General features: G+C 46.7%; 1 protein-coding gene and 3 non-coding genes across 5 annotated transcripts in view; all 4 read left to right on the forward strand.

Moving 5' to 3' along the window:
* Positions 1 to 6,926: 6,926 nt before the first annotated feature.
* LOC135818800 (TBC domain-containing protein kinase-like protein) overlaps positions 6,927 to 21,884 on the forward strand; it is a 72,257-nt gene continuing 57,299 nt past the window's right edge. The window contains exons 1-4 of one of the 2 annotated variants that reach the window (XM_065332042.1): positions 6,927 to 7,253; positions 9,624 to 9,659; positions 11,433 to 11,620; positions 18,118 to 18,188. In XM_065332042.1, the coding sequence (XP_065188114.1) occupies positions 7,061 to 7,253; positions 9,624 to 9,659; positions 11,433 to 11,620; positions 18,118 to 18,188 (488 nt within the window). In that variant the 5' untranslated portion in view covers positions 6,927 to 7,060. The remainder of the gene's footprint in view (positions 7,254 to 9,623; positions 9,660 to 11,432; positions 11,621 to 18,117; positions 18,189 to 21,884) is intronic. The other variant, XM_065332045.1, reaches the window with a different exon arrangement.
* Positions 12,221 to 12,293, forward strand: Trnak-uuu (transfer RNA lysine (anticodon UUU)). Its single transcript has one exon. It is a non-coding gene; the product is annotated as a tRNA-Lys (tRNA).
* Positions 18,968 to 19,040, forward strand: Trnak-uuu (transfer RNA lysine (anticodon UUU)). Its single transcript has one exon. It is a non-coding gene; the product is annotated as a tRNA-Lys (tRNA).
* On the forward strand, positions 20,567 to 20,639 carry Trnak-uuu (transfer RNA lysine (anticodon UUU)). Its single transcript has one exon. It is a non-coding gene; the product is annotated as a tRNA-Lys (tRNA).

Below are 21,884 nucleotides of genomic sequence, written 5' to 3' on the forward strand. Positions count from 1 at the left end.
CAACATCTTCCAGTGAACACCATCGGCCATGGCAGTACAGACCATCTGACATTCACTCACACCACCCACATAGAAGAGAAGCAATGTTGATACTTCATAGTTAACACGTTACAAATACTACTGAGGGTGCATATAGGCAGTACACCAGGTTCAGGATGCATTGATCCATTCTTCTGATTCAACTACCTCAGCTGCTCATTTGATCTATGGCTATGCATGCTGTCGTCAGTGAGCCACATCATTGCGAAAGACTGATGACGGAGAGATCATTGCGCGTGTGTAGTCACAATACTATCAGAGAAATACGTTTGGCAAATATAGGAATACTGTGGACAAAATTGTACACAATAACCTGCCTTGAAGCAAATCTCAGAAAGAAAGCGCTGTGCAGATGCATGTCAGCCGCTTCAGATTCAGTCACTTCGTGAGATCCAATATTCTTCCAACTGTACTGTTCAGCCTTCGGTGATCCACAGAGACAGACAAACAATCTGTTCCGTCCTTCCACATGAGAAACAGAGAGTGAACATGTTCCAGTTCATTCCAGTATGAAGGTGGCGGATACAGGCAATGAAAGTCATCGTTGGGCCAACATGACCAGCCTTCAGACATGAGTTCTCAGAGACCTTCGCTCATGATAATGGTATTCACCCTTGGCTACAATCCTGCAAAACACGTGAAAAGATTGCAGCAAAACAAACTGGATGTTATAAAGAAGCAATTTAGGAAAACTAAGCCTATCGTATTTGTAGTACAGTGAAGCTAAGATACAACACCCAGCAGGCAGGCAAACTTGCTAATATCCGATGGATTAGCATGCCTGATCATGGCACACCAGGTACAAAATGTGCAACCAGCATAACGTTTCCACCAGTATTGATAATCTATCGTAACGTTATTATCAAACTACATAACTGCTAAGAATGTGCAACTACTAACATAAGGTGCGATCGGCTTCGAAATCCAATGATTATGAGCAAGCGCGCATATATTTCTACATGTGCCATGTAGATAGAGTGTTTCATCAGGTTCAGTAGGCATGGATCCACAGTTCATTGTTCTGCTTCAACTACCGTAGCTGTGATGTACAAGTTTTGATCTCTGGCTACGCATGATGGTATTAATGAGCCCAATGGCCCACAAAAACCGAAGTGATGAAACTTTCTGCCTTGGGCAGAGGGATCATCGAGTTGCCCACTCTTGGTTATGTACTCATGCCATTACCAACTATCAGTGCACAAGTACTGCTACGCCCTCACTATGATCCATTGCAACAATATCACCAGGCACATGCATGCTACTGCACCTATTAAACCAAGAGTCGCAAATAGGAAAATCTTTGCTGTGAACCACAGCTAGCTATAAGGTGCTTTGAGTCCAGTTTTGTGGGAAAGTTGCACTGCATGATGCACAATACCACATTGAGCGAAATTCTATTTTTCACATAGCGTGAAGTGTCTCTCGAGAAATGCAATGCACAATGCATAGCACATCGCAGAAAAATCTTGTATTGCACCTGCAGTCTAAAACTGCTTGCCAGCCAGAGCTCTTGAGTCACATGCACCAGCATGCAGGAAGTGATGCCCATCACGTGTCACCCAACCTAGAAGTGAAGCTGGACTCAATTTCCCGTGATACGACCTGTGATGGAGCTGCAACAACCAGCGATGCAAGTTTGCAGTCCAATTATTTGAAACTGGCCCGCTATGTTGCTGAGAACGTCGTACTCAAGGCAACATTTGAGAAATTACCTTTCGAAAAAATGTTCGGTACAAACATGGCCGGATATTGTTTAAACTTTACGGTACTGTGTGAAGAAAACAACTATTTTATTGCATAGACTAAAGGAGCCATCCAGCATTATCCATAATTTTCACGAAATGAAAGAAGGACCCTCCTCCACCCCCCCCCCCCCCCCCGATTGATGTCTGTAATATCAATATTTTTTCGAAACGAAACTCCCCTTGACCCACCCACAAACGAAACTTTTTCTCTTCGTGTAAAAGATCGACAATTATGGACCCGGCATTATCGATAATTTTCACGAAATGAAAAGTTTAGTTATGAGTAACTTGTGACCGTCCCCCACCCCCACCTACTCACCCCTCAACGAAAAATAGCTGGAATGGACTAGTGTTTCAGCTATCAATATTTTTCATTACGAAACCCATCTTGACCCACCCGCCCATGAACGATGTTTTTTCTCGTTTCAAAGATACTCAATCTGTTAAAGATAGATAATTATGGACGGCCCCTAACGTGCCAGGTTAAAAATGAATGAACCGTAGAAGATTGTTTGTGATATCACACGATCAGAACAGGTGACAACCAACACTACATGGCTGTATACTTGATGTGCTGCATTTACTGGGTGCAACGCAGGGAGTTGTAGCATCTAGGTAGACGGCACAGGCGACTGTAAAGCTAAATGACATGGGGTTCGACCCAGGGGTTCCTGTTTCAGCCACCCTTGGGGCACCATTGGGCAGATCTATACACGCTCGTACATGGTATTGCTAACCTGGGCCGCTCTCAGGGTCAGTAGGTCAAGGCCGTGATCGCGGGTTGCGCAGATCACGGAGAACCTCCAAATCCTGAACCAAAATTCTATAAAGTATTGTGTAGTCCTTCTACAGTGTAGGTGCTATGACTCCCTGGTGCGATGTACCTGCTGGTAAATAGACAAATTGCAACCAGGCCATAATTCGGATAGAGCAGACGATCCTGTCCTGGACCCTGTTCCACATTCAAAGTATCTAGACTCATATAGTGAGGGAGGAATATTGTGGTACTGACTCCGATTTTCATGCGCTAAGAAATTATCAAGTACATTGTATATGTAACTGTAAGTGATAATCACTCAAAGTACGAAGCTAACAGTAATATTCACTGGTTAGAGGGAAAGGCACAAACGGGAAAGGTCTGAAGAAAAAATTGACTGTCACCACCAGGATTCGAACCAGGGACCTTCGCTTGAGGCCAGCGATGCTCTAATCACTGAACTAAGGTGTAGCCGTCATCCCAGCCGAGATCGTTCAACATTTTCTTCAGACTTCGTAACGCACACTAACAACATCAGCTAATGGTATATGTACTCTTTTTCGATTGTGCATGCAAGCTCTACCTTGTGATGTTGAGCTCTCTTCGTTTGGTGGGGGTACTCCGATCGTCTAATGTGAACCACAGTCCACCTACAATTCTACATTTGCAACGTTGTCCAATGTGCATCGGCACGCATTGTACATAACTGTTACAGCAGAGTTTAGATTATCCGCACCCCTCGGGCGCACGCTTTCTCCAGGGGGTTCGGATGGGGAAAAATTCGGATAACGGAGCAGTCACACATCCATCTAAGACTTGCACATTCCTTCACGTTTCCATCAGTTCTCACATTCTCTTCACAGGAACTAGACACACTCTAGCTCCTCAATATGAAAACTGGCATTTCGAATAAGTGATTGTTCGGAATATCGGCATTCTACTGTACCGTAAAGTCGCGGATAAAAGCCGGGCTTATAAGCACATAAGCCGCTTTCTCCATCAGGTTTTAATGCAAACCATGCTTATTATGCACCACTGATATTTTTGCCAGACTTGTATGCCAGGCTTCTACGTGCGACACGCGTAGATCTACCACTGACTACCGGTATGGCGGCAGTTTTACTATGCACCATACATAGCGCATGCACTCTTGACCCACCCGATCCGCGCTTGCATAGAGCAAGGCTTCTACGCGCGACGGGCTTATATGCATTCGACCCGTTTGATTTTCAGGCTTCTATCTACGATGTGCTTGTATGCAAACCCGGCTTTTATCCGCGACTTTACGGTATTCATATTCACGCTCTGGAACAGGAGATCCTAGTTCGACTCAGACTGCCCTTTCCATAATACGTTTCCCATGTACTCGCAGTTCTTTTATCGGAACATCTTTTCTTCCCAACCTCAAATCCTGTGCAACACCGGTTGGCTTTCCTCAGTTTCCTGAATGGTGTTACCTCTCAATAGAAGCATGAGTGGCCATTCAATGTACCGGTATAGTAAAACATGTCCATAATTATCGGAGAAAGGATCGGATGTGGCTAAATAATTTGAAACTGTCCACCTCTCCTCACTGCGCTCTTGGCCCACATTTACCACACCATAGCAAGGAAGTTTGTTCTTGGATAGATGCTCTACATCCTCCAGACATCTATCCAAGAACAAACTTCCTCGCTATGGTGTGGTGAATGTGAGCCAAGAGTGCAGTGGTGGACAGTTGCAAATAATTTTACTACAATGTGCTAAGCAGAACAGAGGCACTAGCACCTGGGTGGAAACTATTCTGAATTTTGAATGCCACGGAAGGCTGAAGGATACCCATGAAACCACTGCCAAAGCAAACACAAATTTGAAAAGCAGTGCATGCATGATGGCGGTGGGAAAAAGGAGCCAAGGAAAGTGTGTACATATTTTTGTTGAAAGGATGAGAATTCAAAGAAAGCTGGCTGCTTCCTCTATTTCCATGATCGGCCAGTGCCTGCAGCACGAACAGTACATTGTATTACATGTATGTGCATAGACAGACAAATAAACACTAACCTGAGCATGGGTACCGCTTGTATTCGTGGTCAGGAAAGTGAAAGTACGAACGAAGGAGAAGAAGATTGTTGACCATGGCGAACAACTGCATATCCAGAGGGCACACGGCTTGCCAGAATGGGTCGGCTACATCTTCGCTAATTTTCTATCCTAACAACATTCAGCTTCGAGGTCAAGGACGACGGCATTTTTGGAAAGAAATTTCGAATTTTGGAGAAGAAGCTTGCTTTCGGAAAAATGTTCCTTTCACGCAAGGCAGCATGCCAGGTCAGGCGTGTGAACCAGGTGAACTGTGTCGGCAGATCCACGTTTACGTTCCAGGCCGACAGTTTTTTGACCAAGCCGTGAATCGCCCTCGCTCTGACTCCCCCGGCTACGAAGGAGTAATTTTACAACTCTTCAGGCCAGCTACAGGTCTCTGATGCAGAGCTGCAAGTGACGGATATCGGTCATTTGCAGCCACTACTTAGAGCCTCCTGGTCGTTGCAATCTGATACATAATATACCTCGCGCTGTGCTTGTCTTCAGGGCAGGGAGTCCTAAAATACCAATATTTTACAACTCGTTGTTGACACCATTATCCGAAACTGGTGGCGAAGGAAGGATAAACATGATTGTATGTCTGTCAGACTCAGTACAGGGGTGGGGAGTTGAGTGTGTGTGTGTGGGGGGGGGGGGGGGGGGGGGGGGAGGCGTGTGTATGTGCACATGTGCTTGTACTTTTGTGTGTGTTTGTACAGTGTTTGTGTGTGTGCTTGTGTGTGTGCTTGTGTGTGTGCGCGCGAACGTGTGTGTGCATTTTTGTGCACAATTCCGTTATGAAGTACAAATGATAGGTTTACCTTTTGTACACTCGCCAAGACTTCCGTTTCCTAAACGGCTCAAGTCACCGCGTACTCAGTATACGAGTAGAAAAGTGTTGAAATTATCAAGATTTATAAATAACGACCTGCAACCATGTACAATGTAGATAGATAGGGAACACACATTGATTGTTTTTAAAAGAATCCAGGCATTATCATGAATCATGGAACGAGTGCGTAATAATGCTCTATGTTGCGTTTTGACGATGCTGAAGGAAGGGAGCCGTCGCGATTTACTCACAACACACGCACAGAAGTCCACTCGACTGCAATTTCTGACACAAATTCATAAATCCACGAGTACGCCGAGGAAGCTCAGCGGATCTCCACAAGAACTTTCGCCCATCACCTGCAATGGAATATGGGCTGTATGATACGACCAGTGGTTAACACGGGAAGTGGCGTCATTTTCCACAAATCTCGTTTCATTCACAACCATTTGACTGCAATTCAGTGCAATTTCTGCCACAAATTCAACTCCACGAGTACGAGGAAACTCAGCGGATCTCAACACGAACGTTGGCCCATCACCTGCAATGGAATATGGGCTGTATGCTACGACCAGCGGCTAACACGGGAAGTGGCGTCATTTTCCACAAATCTCGTTTCATTCACAACCATTTGACTGCAATTCAGTGCAATTTCTGCCACAAATTCAACTCCACGAGTACGAGGAAACTCAGCGGATCTCAACACGAACGTTGGCCCATCACCTGCAATGGAATATGGGCTGTATGCTACGACCAGCGGCTAACACGGGAAGTGGCGTCATTTTCCACAAATCTCGTTTCATTCACAACCATTTGACTGCAATTCAGTGCAATTTCTGCCACAAATTCAACTCCACGAGTACGAGGAAACTCAGCGGATCTCAACACGAACGTTGGCCCATCACCTGCAATGGAATATGGGCTGTATGATACGACCAGCGGCTAACACGGGAAGTGGCGTCATTTTCCACAAATCTCATTTCGTTCACCCCAACTCAAATAAAAGTGAAGTACAATTAGGGATTTGACTTGCATTTCCATCGCCTCAGAATAAATTAACTTCGATAAACTGAGAGAGAATGAGTGAGGCAGCTGGAAGATGAGGATGAAAATAGAGATCAGAAGACTCGACGGAGCAATCGTCTCCGTGCTCTAAGAGAAATCGGAGAATGTCCCAATTAGTATTTCAAGAAGACATCACAATTTTCGAAAATAATAATTTCCTTGCCTCGCAACACCGTTCCCTGGCAGCGTTCCCCGGCAGCGCGAGGCAAAGATGTTTTCTGGGAATGTGTGCCGTGTCCTCTCCCGGGCTTTTACGACTCCCTGCAGCAAACCAATCGGCCATGCGTTGGTGCTTGGTTGCTATGGCAGTACAAATGACGCGCTTTGCAGAGTCTTTCAGCTTTTGTGTACGTGTAGACTACGTTTTGTGCCGTGACTTTCTAATGACAGGCCTGGATCGATCATGCATGTGGCCATCTCACTCTCAGGCCACGGACTACATTTTGTAGCAATCCAGTAATTCAAAATTCCGAATCACTCTGATCTGGGCTGGGGAGTACCAATTAATTTCAATGCTCAAAGCGAGCGATATGTAAGTCGCGGATAGCTGAGATCAGCACTATGCCTTTGCTTGGAGACGCTGAGCTAGGAGCACACACGTTTTTCGCCAGGCGACACGCAGCCAATCAATGTGGTAGCAATGGCCTGCCCCTGACTCTGAACTCTGTAATCATTGAGGGCCGCTTCCAGTATTTGACGAACATCTCCCATCGTAATCTGTGCTCCTATTTGGACCTGGTGGCGTCAAAAGGCGGTGAGTGGAAATACTAGTAACAAACATATTCCACATATTGAGCCGGCTCCTGAAATTTTATAGAGATTTTCTCAATATTGCCAAAAAAATATGTTCTGATCATCCGTTGAAGGTGGAGATCCAGTACATAATTATAATAGGTGGGTTGGATAATCCGTTTATCAAGCAGGAGCTAAGGCCATCATTTTTTATAGCTATGTTTCGCGTCGTCCGCACGCATACGTTTTGATTTTTTTTGGAAAAAAATAAAAAATCGAACATGCACAGTGAATGTACGATCGTGCGAGTCATAAGTGTGGACTGGTTGCATACGGCGAAGCTGGGATTCAGAAATGGCCTCTACTAGGCTCTAGGCCAGCATTGGTAAATCGTTTGTTCGGCATCTGGGAGCAATATTCTATGAGCTTACACCAGACCGCATTGATCGCCTCAAGCTGAGAGGATGCGTCGTTCCGGAGCTCTTTGCACCGCTGCTGAAGTCTGAGCACAATAATCCAGCGAAGCATAGGCACCAACGGTTGCCTCCTCCGTCCAAAGTGAATATTTACTCATGCTGATCCAAGATGTTGTGCTTCGATGTACGATATTTCTTTCGAATGTACACCATGCACGAGCTTTTGTGCTATGTACAGTGCATACACCTCTGATGAGCCTTTTTTATTATTTTGCAATTTTTTATTTTTTTCCACCTCTCGCATATGATTCTGGAAGTTGACCTGACGCGAAACATAGATATAAAAAATGATGGCCTAATATATTCTGAAAATCAAAATAAGTCGAGGGTTGCAAGACACGTCGAAACTGGGTGCATCAGCTTTGTGTATGTTCAGCTAAGGTTCTATTCTTGAGAGGTTGATCGGCGTAAATCATGGTAATGAATATCTACAGTAGCGTACTGAGTATCCGCACTCCTCGGGTCGCGGGCTGTCTCCAGGGGGTTCGGAGAAGGGAGCAGTAACACATCCATCTAAAACATGCATTGAAACACAATACATGATGAATTGCTACTATAATTATGTGAACTCTCATTACACTGGGATGCAGTATTACTTTCCACATAGTCATTAGTCTAGCATGGCGTCATATATTTATCTCAATTCAGTGTTTTCCGAAGAATAAAAAATAAATAAAATAAAAATAAATAAAAACATGCATATTCCCTCATCTTTGCATTGTCTCTCATTCTCTTTGACAGCAACTGCTTGAATGGTGCTCCGGATGAGAAAAACAACATAAAACTCATTTTCGTCCCTTCAATTCCATGCAAACAGGCATTTCAGATAATTGATCGAGGGTAGTTGACGTTCGCATAATCAGCATTCTACCTTATTTTAAAATTTAAATGCTCTTCCTGCACACACATTATAGGTCGTAGATAGTGGCAACACCTTGAAAACTTAGCCGACGGTGGGTGGTATCAGTGTGCGATAGCATGGTGAACTGTGAGCTGCTAAAGCGACGTATCCATCCAAATCTTCCGTTGAATAGATTCTTGGTCTGAGGAAAGCAAATCAACACACGACGCACAGAAGCCATATCGTTTCGACTAGGCCTTTCGCACCATTACTTTTCAAGTAGAATACAATGTTGATCAACATGGTCAGCAAAGGGAGAACATGGTCAACAAAGGGAGAAAAAATCAACACCGATCAAACCACCAGCAACTGCCACGGGACGAAGTGAACGACTGTGTGTCCGCAACAGCACTCTTGAACAAGCGGCTGATACAGGATCGACATGTGGAACATGTGGAACAGTGTGTGACCTCTCGCCTGGCAGAGAAGTCGCCAGAGACACAACTGCCCTGCATAATAGCAACCAGAGAGAGAGAGAGAGAGAGAGAGAGAGAGAGAGAGAGAGAGAGAGAGAGAGAGAGAGTTGACCTGTGCTTTAAACACTTTTAAAAACTATGATAAATGCAAGGTTGATATTCATGCTGTACTGATGAAAGATAACTCTGCAGTTGACACTTTGGATGTTAAATCCTAAACACATTGATACGGAGTCATCACTCAATCCAGGAATGGACTACTGTAAATATACAAATTTTCGGCAGCTATTTAATTTCGGCTATATTCGGCACCGACCCAAAACGCCTAAATTAAAACGCCGATGAAATTTTTCACAGCATCTGTCGCACTATACCATGCCCTCTACCCCACGCCGAAAATAAATCGCCGCCGAAATGTCAAAAATTGTGAAGTGCCGAAATTTTGCAGCGCCGAAATTTTGTATATTTACAGTAACTCCTTCTGCAACTACTGGAAACGCTTACCTGCGCTGATTTAGTACACAGCTGTATATCGTTGTGTGTGCGTGTGTTGCAAATTTGTGTTTTTATTGCCTCTTGTCCCAATCCGTTCTGTGAAGCTGGCAAGCAGTTGAAACATGCAGCAACAAGTCAAGGTATTGACTGCGCATGATCATGACTTGTACCTGAAGTATTGCAGAGCATGTTCAACGCATGTAACATGTAATCTATACTCTAATTTACTAATCCAGCGTGCACATGCTTGGTGAAGCTACTTTGGTTTTTCATTTCTGTAAAAGCCTTATAAAGTTATATATAACGAAGTGCTAAATCTAACGAGTTAGCGAGGAGAAAATTGCCGTTAAACTAGTAAACGTTACACGGAAATCAACACTTATACTGTTGCTAGTGAGAGTTGAGAATGAGTGAGAATCGTTACCTTTTGTACACGTAAACCGGTCAATTTCAGTCATTATATTTGCGGCTCGTTAGAATAATGGCTTTTACAGTAATTCATAACTGGCTATTCAAGTTTGGGAATGGGAGAACTTCGTATTCAATGCAAAATAACTGTTAGTCAGGGAAGTAAACTGCCAGAAAATCAGAAAAATGCCAACCCTACCAGCTAGGACCTTGCTTGTCATTGGCAATGCTCTGACCACCTGAGTAATGACTATTGAAGTGTGATTGTTTAAAGCTTTAGTGTGACACATGTCAAGTGTATCAAACTGCTCTGATTGCTCCATTTCCATTGAAACGGCATGCATGGCTGGCTAATCATAATAACAATAACTGTGTCCTGCTGCTGATGTTAAAGGTGTGAAGATTACTTCGAAGTACAAGCAACCAGCCGCTCCCTTCCGTGTCCTGAGCTATCAGGGGTGAATCTTGGCGCCAATATGCGGAAGTTTGAACATCATAAGCAACCAGCCTTTCCTTACATGTTCTGCGCTGTCAAGGGTAAAAGAAACGCAGTGGATGAAAATGCAATACAAATTTAAACCCAGAAAGGAAGAAAAAAATATGTAACCCCAAAGCAAACACGATGCTGTCAAGTGTGATTTGGCGCCAATATGCGATGGTTTGTGCCCAGTCCTGCATTGAGAGGTGCTTTGAAGTGGCTTGAAAGCCGGCTGATAAGATTGAAAGTCAGCAAGATGATAATTATATTATGGTTGTGGTAGTTCTTGAGCACGGTACGAGATATCGCCTGTCGCCCCTATCCTGACTTATATAGTTCGTCCAGGCGATTTGGTGTTTGCATCATGCTTCACGCTGTTGTGCACTGCGGTGGCAGTGGCGGCGGCGGTAGTGGTTGTGTGTGCGTGTGTTTGTGTGGGTGCTTTTGCGCGTGCATGTGTGTGTGTGTGTGTGTGTGTGTGTGTGTGTGTGTCTGTCTGTCTGTGTCTGTGTCTATGTGTGCGTGCACAAGTTGCTATGTTTAACATAGCTGTTCGCTATCATCACTTTCGCGATGGGCATGTCTGAGTCTGAGTGTGCGTGTGTGTATGTGTGTGTGTCGTATGTATGCCGGAGTATGTGGTGTGGTGTGTGTGTGTAGGAAAAAAAATGGAAAAATGAAAAATAGGGATTCACTGGCCAGAAAAAATCACTTCAATCAGCTGTGTGGTGGATACCAGGCTAAAAATAGTGGCGGTCAATTCATCAGCCTTGCAAGCTGTTGAATGATGTAATCCCAGCACAAGTTGTTATGTCTAACATAGCTGTTCGCTATCATCACTTCCGCGATGTGCATGTCTGAGGTCTGAGGTATGTGTGTGTGTGTCGTATGGAATTGTAGTTTTGCACTCACTGCTATGTGTACATGTACTGCATTAATTGACCCCTGTGAAAAGGCTCATTATCTTTTCAACCAATATTGTTATGCTGGTACCTGTGTGTTTCTCTCCCGGGCCATGTACATGTAGAACGGCTTGTGGTGGTGACAGAATGGCATAGTCAGAGTCTCACTAGCACACTTGAGTCTGGCGAGTTTGCCACGTGCGATGGCGTCAAGCGACTTGCGTTTGACGTCCTGTCCGGCCTTGCGCACGCTAATCAGAATGGCCTGGTGCATCGTGCCTTGTCAACGGATAAGATTCGTCTACACAACAAGGTGAGTAGTGTCGCACTTAGTCTACTCACAAAGTATGATGGGAGAGAGAGAGAGAGAGAGACAGACAGACAGAGACCAGCCCAGCCAGCTACATTGCCACTGTATTAAAGCGTAGTTGGGGGAGGGGGTTACAGATACCGTAAAGTCGCGGATAAAAGCCGGGTTTGCATACAAGCACATCGCGGATAGAAGCCTGAAAATCAAACGGGTCAAATGCATATAAGCCTGTCGCGCGTAGAAGCCTGGCTTCTATGCAAGCGCGAATCGGGTAGGTCAAGAGTGTATGCGCTGTGTACATTGCATAGTAAAACTGCCGCCATACCGGTAGTCAGTGGTAGATCTACGCGTGTCGCGCGTAGAAGCCTGGCTTCTATGCAAGCCCGGATCGGCCGATGTGCATACCAGCCTGGCAAAGATATCAGTGCTGCATATAAGCATGGTTTGCATACAAGCCTGGTTTGCATTGAAGCCTGATGCAGAAAGCGGCTTATGTGCTTATAAGCCCGGCTTTTATCCGCGACTTTACGGTATGTACTTTTTGATCGTAAACTAAAGGAGTAGAGTTATATCTGCCAATGTACTTGTTTCAATCATGCAGCTGCCCGGTTAGCTCAGTTGGTAGAGCATCAGACTTTTAATCTGAGGGTCAAGGGTTCGAGTCCCTTATTGGGCGCTAAATATTTTTTTCTACAATTCCATCTGGGTACCGTAGTAATTAACAAAGCTTTTTTTTGTCAGATAAAAGTATGACCGAAGTGCCATGCGAAGTCACGAAATGCCATTCACAGAAGTGGTACGTGATGCGACGTCGCTTTGATGTTTTGCGTCTAAGCACAGTGCGGGGTTGTGCGACTCCTTGGCATCCGTGCAGCTGGGTACAACTTGTATAAAGGTACAAGCAACGTGTGTACAACGTTTGCTGGAAAGGTCCTAATCGCGCATCGCATCGCAAGCGTTGAGCCAGGCTCAGTTTCTGCAACCAGCCAGTTGGGATGCGCAGATGCTGCACAATAAACGAGCTGGTCGAAAACCGATTCGGCCTGTTCGCCCAGGCAATAGGGCAGAGGTGAAGTCTTTTTCTCTTTCGTCTTTGCTTGACAATTCTGAGGCCAGGTGATATCCGCTGAACCGATGTTTTCCCGCAGGCCACGAGTCGGAGGGGGGGGGGGGGGGGGGGGGGGAAATCTGCTCCGCAGCCGGTGGCACGAACTTGGCCATGATCGAATACGACGGAAGAACGAAACTTGACTGTCCGGGGCAACTGATTCTGACACCACCCTACGGCCACAACGTGGGAACGGAAAGTGACTTTTTTTTTACAAACACACAGTGGGTTTTATACAGGAGTCAGTATAGTGAGTGGGAGTGTCCAATGAAACCTGGTTAAAGGGGAAGTTAAGGCAAAAATTAAAATTTCACCAGTTGTAGTCTTCGGGGTGCTGAGTCGAATGGTCTTGGTCCGAGGAAGCTGAGACGCTCCCTTCCTACTTGAATCCCAATCGAACTCGCGCACTTCCACCGAAACTGGGTGACTGCGCCCTACGAGATGGGGATTTGTATGCATAATGTCACTAAAAGCGCCATTTCGTTCTTATAAAAGCACGGATGACCGCGATTGGCCCATATGTTGTAGTCTTTTGGACGCTGAGTCGACTGGTTTTGGTCCGAAAAGGCTGCGATGCAGCGTTCCTCCTTTATTCCCAATCGAACATGGTTGAACAAGTGGTCACGTGCTCCTGGGTGCCCAAATCACCTGGTCACCACGCCAGCAGGTGACAACTTTCACACCAAGGTTCAACTCGAGTTCAACTCGAGTGACAGGACTGCACCCAAAAAAGGTCAAACAGGCTAGTAAGTTGTACCCTGCAGGCACGGTGACCAGGTGACTGGCGTACTCAGGAGCACGTGACCGCTTGTTCAACCATGTTCGATTGGGAATAAAGGCGGAACGCTGCATCGCAGCCTTTTCGGACCAAAACCAGTCGACTCAGCGTCCAAAAGACTACAACATATGGGCCAATCGCGGTCATCCGTGCTTTTATAAGAACGAAATGGCGCTTTTAGCGACATTTTGCATACAAATCCCCATCTAGTAGGGCGCAGTCACCCAGTTTCGGTGGAAGTGCGCGAGTTCGATTGGGATTCAAGTAGGAAGGGAGCGTCTCAGCTTTCTCGGACCAAGACCATTCGACTCAGCACCCCGAAGACTACAACTGGTGAAATTTTAATTTTTGCCTTAACTTCCCCTTTAAGCTGATCGCACAAGGGACCTGATGAATGTGGTCTGTGTGTAGAGGTGGTCTCCGTATCCAGGGTCATTTGGCTGGGAATGCCATCCCCTGGTCCGAGTTGGAGTGGCCCTCGAGGACGGCTGGTCGCCTTATCAGAGTGGTCACTTTGACAGGTTTTAGGCCGCGGTCACACCGAGCCCGATTCAGCCGTTCAGCCCAAAAAGCGCTTTTTCGGCTGAGGTTTCCACGGAAACGGCTGAAAATCGGGGCACCAGCCACTTTCAGCTTTCAGCCCTTTTGGAAGCGCTGAAAAGCTGAAAGTGGCTGAATAATTTTGGCTGAAGTGCAAGAGGACTTGAAGAACTTGAGTTGACGTTTGTTGTAGTCAGGTAGTTTCTTCTTCTCTTGTATTGTACTTCAAAGTAGTTGTGTGAAGTGTTTGAAGGTTTTCGTTGTCAGCCATGGATAGTTGGAGCGTGGGACTGGAGCGCCGATTGCTCGAGCTGTGGTACGAAGCAAAAACACGATATCAGACGACAATGAAAAAGGATACGAGCAAACGAGCCTGGATCTTTGCAGAACTGAAAAAGTTTGCTGCGAATGAAGCCGGGGCCGGGGGCACTGTGCCTGCTTGGCTGGAGGCCCTGGACGACAAGAAGATCAAAAACAAAATTGAGTATATGATGGTACGTCTTTTCCCCTTGCTTGTTGGTGTCGGAGGCAGGTGATGGAACCTATCGCGATGTTTCTTTCTGCCCTGTAGTCAACAGGCGAACGGTTGCTGCAGAAGCACGTGCGTCCGCACCTGAATTTGAAGTCGCCGCCAACAGGATCTGCAGCGGACTCCGATGATGATGGTGCAGATCCTTCCGTGTCCATCGATTGGAATCAAATCCGTTCCACGGATGCGGGAACCTGCCAGACTGGAAGGAACAACCGTAGTTGATGACTGGGACTCGTCATCAGCATCGTCATCGGACGGTGAGGTTGACGCGACAAGGCAGCCTCCGAAGAAGCGCCCCTTCAAGGTGCCTGCGGAGGAAAGGGCCAGTGCAGCGTGCGTCGCGCAAGGCATCAGAGAGCGCCAGGGCCAAGCAAGGCACAGCAATGGACAAGTTCCTAGATGTGTACGCTGCTACAAACAAGGACAAAGAGAAGGCAGCCGATGAGCGTCTACAACATTTGATGGAACATGACCAGGCGATGGCCGAGCGGTCGGAAACCCACACTGCCATGCTGCAGTGGCAGCTTGTGGACGCTACTGCTGCTATGCAGCAGTCGCAACAAACCGTGGCAGTGAACAATCTGCAAGCAATTATGACCTTTCAAGCAAACCTGATCAAAGGTTTGCTTGAAAAGGATAAATGATGAGGGAGAGAGTGTGTGTGTATGTATGCGTGACTTTGCGTGTGTTTGTATTTGTGCGTGTGTGTGTGTGTGTGTGTGTGTATGTGTGTGTGTGTGTGTGTGTGCACGCGCACCTATATTGCATTCATACTTCTGGCTGAAAAATGATTATTATTTTCTCTTTCTAGTTGTTTCTTCCGGTTTCTTTTGTTTACAATTCCGAATACAACTCATTCGTATTCGATTTCATGTGTAAATGCGTGTGCCAGAGCAATATATTATCGTACTTCTAACTGTGAAACGTTTCCTTCTCTTCCCAGTGGTTTCTTCTCCAATCTGATGTTGAAATTTCACAATACATATCATTCACGTTCGTTTTATCATTCAACGTCTTCTCAAGTGACAAATTATAACAAAGCTAGTTGGGAACTAAGTAAATCCTTCAGAAAAGGAGTACTTGGTGAATTAATCTCATTCCAATATAAAATTACAATGCCAAGAGTGATCCAATGTCATAATTATACCCGTAAAAATCGAGACGAAACACGGCAACAGCAAAAGAAAGCCAACGTGAAAAAGCAACATAAAATAACAAGGGAAACAACGCAAAAGGAAATACAGCATAGCATGATTAGCATCGCTACAATACAGGTCGCACTCTATGGACATGTTGGGCAAGCTTCTCCCGCACAACCGGGCCGGTGCTGTTGCCAACGATAGCGAACCGATCATTCTGACCTGGCTCGTAATGTGCAGGGGCGGTGCACCAGTGCTCACCTCCCTTGGAGAGGAAACTCTCACAGAAATTGTGCAGCGTGTAGCAAACGAGGGCAACATCCGCTGCGAACATCGTATCTCGCAAATTGCAGCCATCCAGTATCCTGAATCGGCCCTTCAGGCGACCAAAATCCTGCTCGACAACCCGTCGAGTGCGTATCAACCGGTGATTGAACGTCCGCCGATATGGCTGTAGCGGTTGCCCATCAGGGAAACACTTCATGAGCGTTGGTGACAGGGGAAATGCAGCATCTCCAACAAGGTATGGACGAACGTATGTTCCGGAAATGCTGTGGCTATCCTCTTCCCGCTCCCTCAGTGATAGCCAGGAACCATCCAGGATCTTTCGCTCGAGCACGCTGGCGTGGAAAGTCGCAGCATCCCCCATGGAACCAGGTCGCCCAGCATCAACAAAAGTAAATTGTCCATTTGAATCGACGACAGCCAAGATGAGGATTGCCGAGTACTTTTGATAGCACCAGTAGGCGTCGCCGTACTTCAAAAAGGCTTTCTCATACGCATGAATGTACCATCAATAGCTCCAGCACATCTGGGGAGACCACAGAGTGACTTGAAGCCACGCATGACCTTGCGAAGTTTTTTTCCCTTTCGGGAACCGCACGACCTTCGGCAGCAGCTGCTCTTTCAAGACTGATATGGTGTCGTGAACAATTTCTACAGCTGTTGATTTGCCAATGCCGTACAGCAATGACAGTTGCGACATTGACAATCCCTGGGAAAGCCAGTGCAGTGTCACTGCCAGTGCAGTGTCACTGCCAGTGCAGTGTCACTGCCAGTGCAGTGTCACTGCCAGTGCAGTGTCACTGCCAGTGCAGTGTCACTGCCAGGCGCTTTGCCGAGCACACAGACGCCCTGTAGTTCGTGGTACACCTCTCCAGCCAACCACCCACCTCTTAACCACCCACCTCTTCATGGAGAGTCCAGAAAGCATCCTTGGACATCCTCAAATGGAGGCGATACTGCTTGTTCTCCCAGTCAGAGACATCCCACTCAATACCCATGGTGGCCCAGTGCTGGATAACGTCATCGTTCCAGGCACCGGGACTGCGAAGGGCGCACCAAAAACGCCGTTTTCTCCTGCCAAACATTGTCAAGGGCAAGATTGCCAGCAGATCCTCCTCAGTATTGTCTTCATCAACAAAGTCGAAAACGTGTCGTTTCCTCCGGCAACAAAGCCTGGTATTTGTCACCATCGGCAAAGTGAGGTGATTCTCAGGGGAAATTATTCGGATCATCACCATTGCACATAATAAAATACAGATAGCGATGCGGCTCTTCGTTTCCGAATCCATTCTCAATCCACTGTGACAAATCGCTCTTCTCTCTCTACTCCTCTCTCTTTCTATCTCTTTTCCAGATCCTTACTTCTCCTTCCATCCACGACAAGGCCCACGTGGAAATTCAAAATTAGGACGTAGTGTGTATGCAAATCACGTATACTGGGCACAGGGGTCATCCTCCAAATAAAGAAAAACCCGGGAAAACCCGCGTCAGCCAGTTTTGGTGTGACCGTCAGCTGGCTAGTCGCAAGCCACTTTCAGCGCAAGCCAAAAACGGCTGAACTTGGTGAGACCGCGGCCTTACTGTCTATACTGTAGCAGTAGTGTGGGTACTACGGTATGGCACTTGATACCTGTCAATCATGGCATAATTTAAAAGAATGCGGACTGCATATGACAAGTGCAGTCCTGGCCAGAGAAACTCGACCTCATGAATATGACAGCGCCGGGTGCTACGCGGTTCTACAGTAGCAGCCGGCATACACTACCGTGCACACTTCAGCGTGGCGCTACTGTATTCATGAGGTCGAGTTTCTCTGGCCAAACTGCTAGTCTATGACATGTTTTTGGACAAAACGCCAAAAAACACAAGCCTACACAAGCCTATGAAATGTACATTTCTGCTTGCATTGTGAGGTGCAATTGCCACGAGCATGTTCTGCTTGCTCTCCCTGTGTTAATATTGCTGCTGGTGCTCTCTCTTTCTCTCTCTCTCTCTCCTCTCTCTCTCTCTCTCTCTCTCTCTCTCTCTCTCTCTCTCTCTCTCTCTCTCTCTCTCTCTCTCTCTCTCTCTCTCTCTCTCTCTCTCTCTCTCTCTCTCTCTCTCTTTGTGTATTGTAAGGTGGCCAAGCTCCACGACTTTGGCATGTACTACATGACGTTATATGGCGCAAGCGTTCCGTTCTGCATCGGGTAGGTGTGTGTGTGTGTGTGTGTGTGTGTGTGTGTGTGTGTGTGCGCGTGCGTGTGTGTGTGTGTATTTGTGTGTGTGTATCTGCTTGTTTTTCCCGGTCAACACTGCGCACACAGTTACAATGAGAATACTCACTACCAAGAATGCGACTAGCTGCACTGGACATACTGTATGCCCAGACGACACGTAGCATGCCGCTTTGCAATGTACATGTCCAGGGCGCATTGTGTGGAGCAGGGAAGCATGCGTGGTACCATATCGTCCAGTGTACCCATATTCATGTGCACCAGTCTAGGTGCATGTTTGTGGTAAAATAAAAATAAACCATAAGCTGGATTTTGGGCCAATTTTCTGCTTTGAAAGCACACTACTTATACGCTGGAAAATGTATCTCTTTCTTAGTTGGGAGGTTGCTGGCTGATGCTACTCCTCGCGTGCATTATTATCCTTGCCACATGCTTGGCATTTTGGTCTTTCCTACTGCTGTGCGTAAACCTCATTTAGAATATCAGATGCTATGCATTTACAGTAAGGTCAACATTATTTGAAAAGCTGGGTGGGTTAAAAAAGGGGGACAAAAAGCTGTCACCAATGTATCTTTCAATAACTGTGCCCGTAGGTTAAGGGTGCGTTCTTAAATCCTCTCGGAAAAGTTGGAGAGCTGTTCTTATATCCTCTCAGCGCATGCGAACTACGACTAAAAGCCACGTGTTCATCATGAGTGTGTGAGTTGAGTGATTGAGTAATATAGGGATTGTAAAAGCTGACCAGTGTAGCTGCCCGGTTAGCTCAGTTGGTAGAGCATCAGACTTTTAATCTGAGGGTCAAGGGTTCGAGTCCCTTATTGGGCGCTCAATTTTTTTTATCCCCTTTTCAAGAATTGCCTGCCCTTTATGGCATTGTAGTTGGTCAAAAAGAACGAAGCGGGCAGGATTGCGACGTGATGGCTTTTTTTACCCACGGTGCAAGCAAAAGCGAGATCAATACAGTGAGGGGTAGACCTGGGGTAGATATTCGCCGTGGCAACGCACCCAATCTGCACAACTGCCTACAGAGGTAGGTGGTTTGAACTGACGGACGGCATTGACGAGTTGTTCCGGAGGGAAGATTCCACTGCTGGTGATTCGGTTGCCAAGAAACATGACTTCAGACTCGGCAAGCTGACACTTGTCGGGTTTGATTACTAGGCCATTGTCACCCAGACGTTATGGAACTGCTCATCAATGAGTTCAGTGTGATTCAGTATCTTGCTGGTAACCGGAACGCCGGGATCGCGCCGTGATTGAAATGCTGCGGGCATGCGTGTACAAAAGATCACGGGTATTGACTATTGAGCGCATGCGTACTGTACTTATGCGTGGTGCTGGACAAGTTAACGTAATGAAGACAGTGTAGCACCGTGCACTGTTCCGTAGCAAGAGGACATAAGCCAGAGCATACACATCCGCATTTGGGTTCTGGACTGCGGAACTCGTCCTTTACATGACTTTTTGATGGGTCATGGAAGCCGAGGTCCGTGATTCTGCTGCTGTGGTGCTGCAGAGATTGTCAAGTTTGATCGGATATACTGTACCATATTTTCTCTAATAAAAGTCCAGGTCTCCAATAATAGCCCAGTCTCCCATAATGACCCGGGGTGCGGGCTGTTTGAAATAATAAGAGCACAGTCTCTAATAGTAGCGGGGGCCACGGAGTATGCAGCAAGTATATTGACTGCATATAAAACAGCAGTATAGAATGCCAAGTACAGTGTACATAATTATTTGTAAGGCCCTCTACAGACTACGTACATAGAAAGTCCAGTACAAAATCACATCTAACCTAAAAGGCAACATTTTTCCACGCCTACATTCAGACTACACATTTTACATGCATTATACAGGCAACCTTTGACGCTACGCAATTGCGCGATGGGCCTGGGATGTGTGAAAGCAGCCTGCAGTCGTACCCGGGTACAAAGTTTGTACGACTGCCTGGTGAAAGTACGATAAATGCAGGAAAGCTGCCTTGTACTGTACAAGGGTTCGCATTCAGCCTGAAAGGATTGGGCAGCTTTTTAGGCTTCCCGCCAGATTCTTGTTGTTGTCTTGGAAACTTCTATGTAAATGTGACTTATAGGCTGTTTTGTACCTAGTCTGAAGAGGGCCTACTACTTCCTTCCTGGCGCCCATGCTATTGTGAAACATCAGTTTTAACAATTTTCCTGAGTTTGGGGTTGAGAAAATCGGTCTGGATATGGTCAGTTTATGCCTATATAGACTGGAGATGGCTTGATAATGGAGCATTGTAATAGTAGCGCGGGTAGAGCTGTCACTGAAAAAAAAATAAGAACCCCGGGCTCTGATTATAGAAAATATGGTATGTGATCGGTGTAGCTGCCCGGTTAGCTCAGTTGGTAGAGCATCAGACTTTTAATCTGAGGGTCAAGGGTTCGAGTCCCTTATTGGGCGCTCAATTCTTTTGTCCTTTTCCGAAACAAATGTGGATAGCGAAAGTTCATACCGGTACCAAGAGTGCATAAAAAAGCACGAAGAAGTGTAAAAACAACAGAAAAATGATATGGCACCCATTTTGATAATCCAGGGGATGGCCCACGCCTGGTACTGCCACTGCATTATAAACCATACGTAATGACTGATAAAAGGTGTGAAGCAAACTAATAACAAACGTGTAAATGAAAATCGCTGCTAGATCACACGAATGCCAAGTCACACCGCAAGAGCTAGTGCCCTGGAATCACTGCCTCCGCAGTAACAAGAGAAGCAGGGGTGGTAGAGTCGACGCAGGCCTTGAGGCTGCGGGATCCACAGAGACACATGACGCTCGCCCGGAGGAGCGCAAAGCTTAGGCGGCAGCGGACCCATGCCATCACCACACTGTACGGCTCCTTGCTCTTCTCCTAGCAGGCACGCAATACGCTTATACAAAGCTGTACAGTGGCGACTCATTCCACCTGTTGTGGCAAACACAGCTGGCGCAAATGAAGCATGTTCCACGTCGCGGATACGCTGCTCGTACGCCCGGCGTTTCTCCTTCTCCTGCCGAGTGTAGGTTGAGGCCAGTGAAGTGGCCCGGTTTGAGGACGCATACAGGTTAAAGGCCACTGGCAGCTACATCCAGACGAGCCTGCTCTTCCACAATAGCTGAGTGGTAGCGAAACCGCTCTCCTGTGACAGGCTGGAGGTGAGGTTCCACGGCGACATTGTGGGCAACTTTCTTCAGCAGACTTGCCGTGATGTCACGCACTTCGTTGTGACGGATGGATGGAAACCCACCCGTCGCACAGGAAAGTGCATGGCAGGTAGTGAACCTGGCACCACAGGAGCAATCTGACGGCAGACGGTCTGGCAACCAATTGTACCGGAGGTACACCCCGTCGCGGAATTCACCCTTACTGAGAGAGAAGCCATGACGTGCGAGGGGCCTACAGGTCAGCCAACTTGAAGCACCCCTCTCAGAGGCAAGTTGGATGACACGCTGCTGGTCGGCATCAAGGGTAGCAGTAATCATCGTGACCTCATCCCGCAGTGCACCCTGAGATTGGGAGGTGGCAAGACGCTTCTGGGTGCGAATGGACATCAGTGCATCACCCAGAAATGGGTCCTGGTGGAGAATCCGTTGCACTAGGGAATCGGTTATGGCAAGGGACGACTGATGCTGCGAAGCCATAGAGCTGGGGACGACGAGGCCCAGAC

This window comes from Sycon ciliatum, chromosome 1, assembly GCF_964019385.1.
Source record: "Sycon ciliatum chromosome 1, ocSycCili1.1, whole genome shotgun sequence".
Taxonomy (NCBI): Eukaryota; Metazoa; Porifera; class Calcarea; order Leucosolenida; family Sycettidae; genus Sycon; species Sycon ciliatum.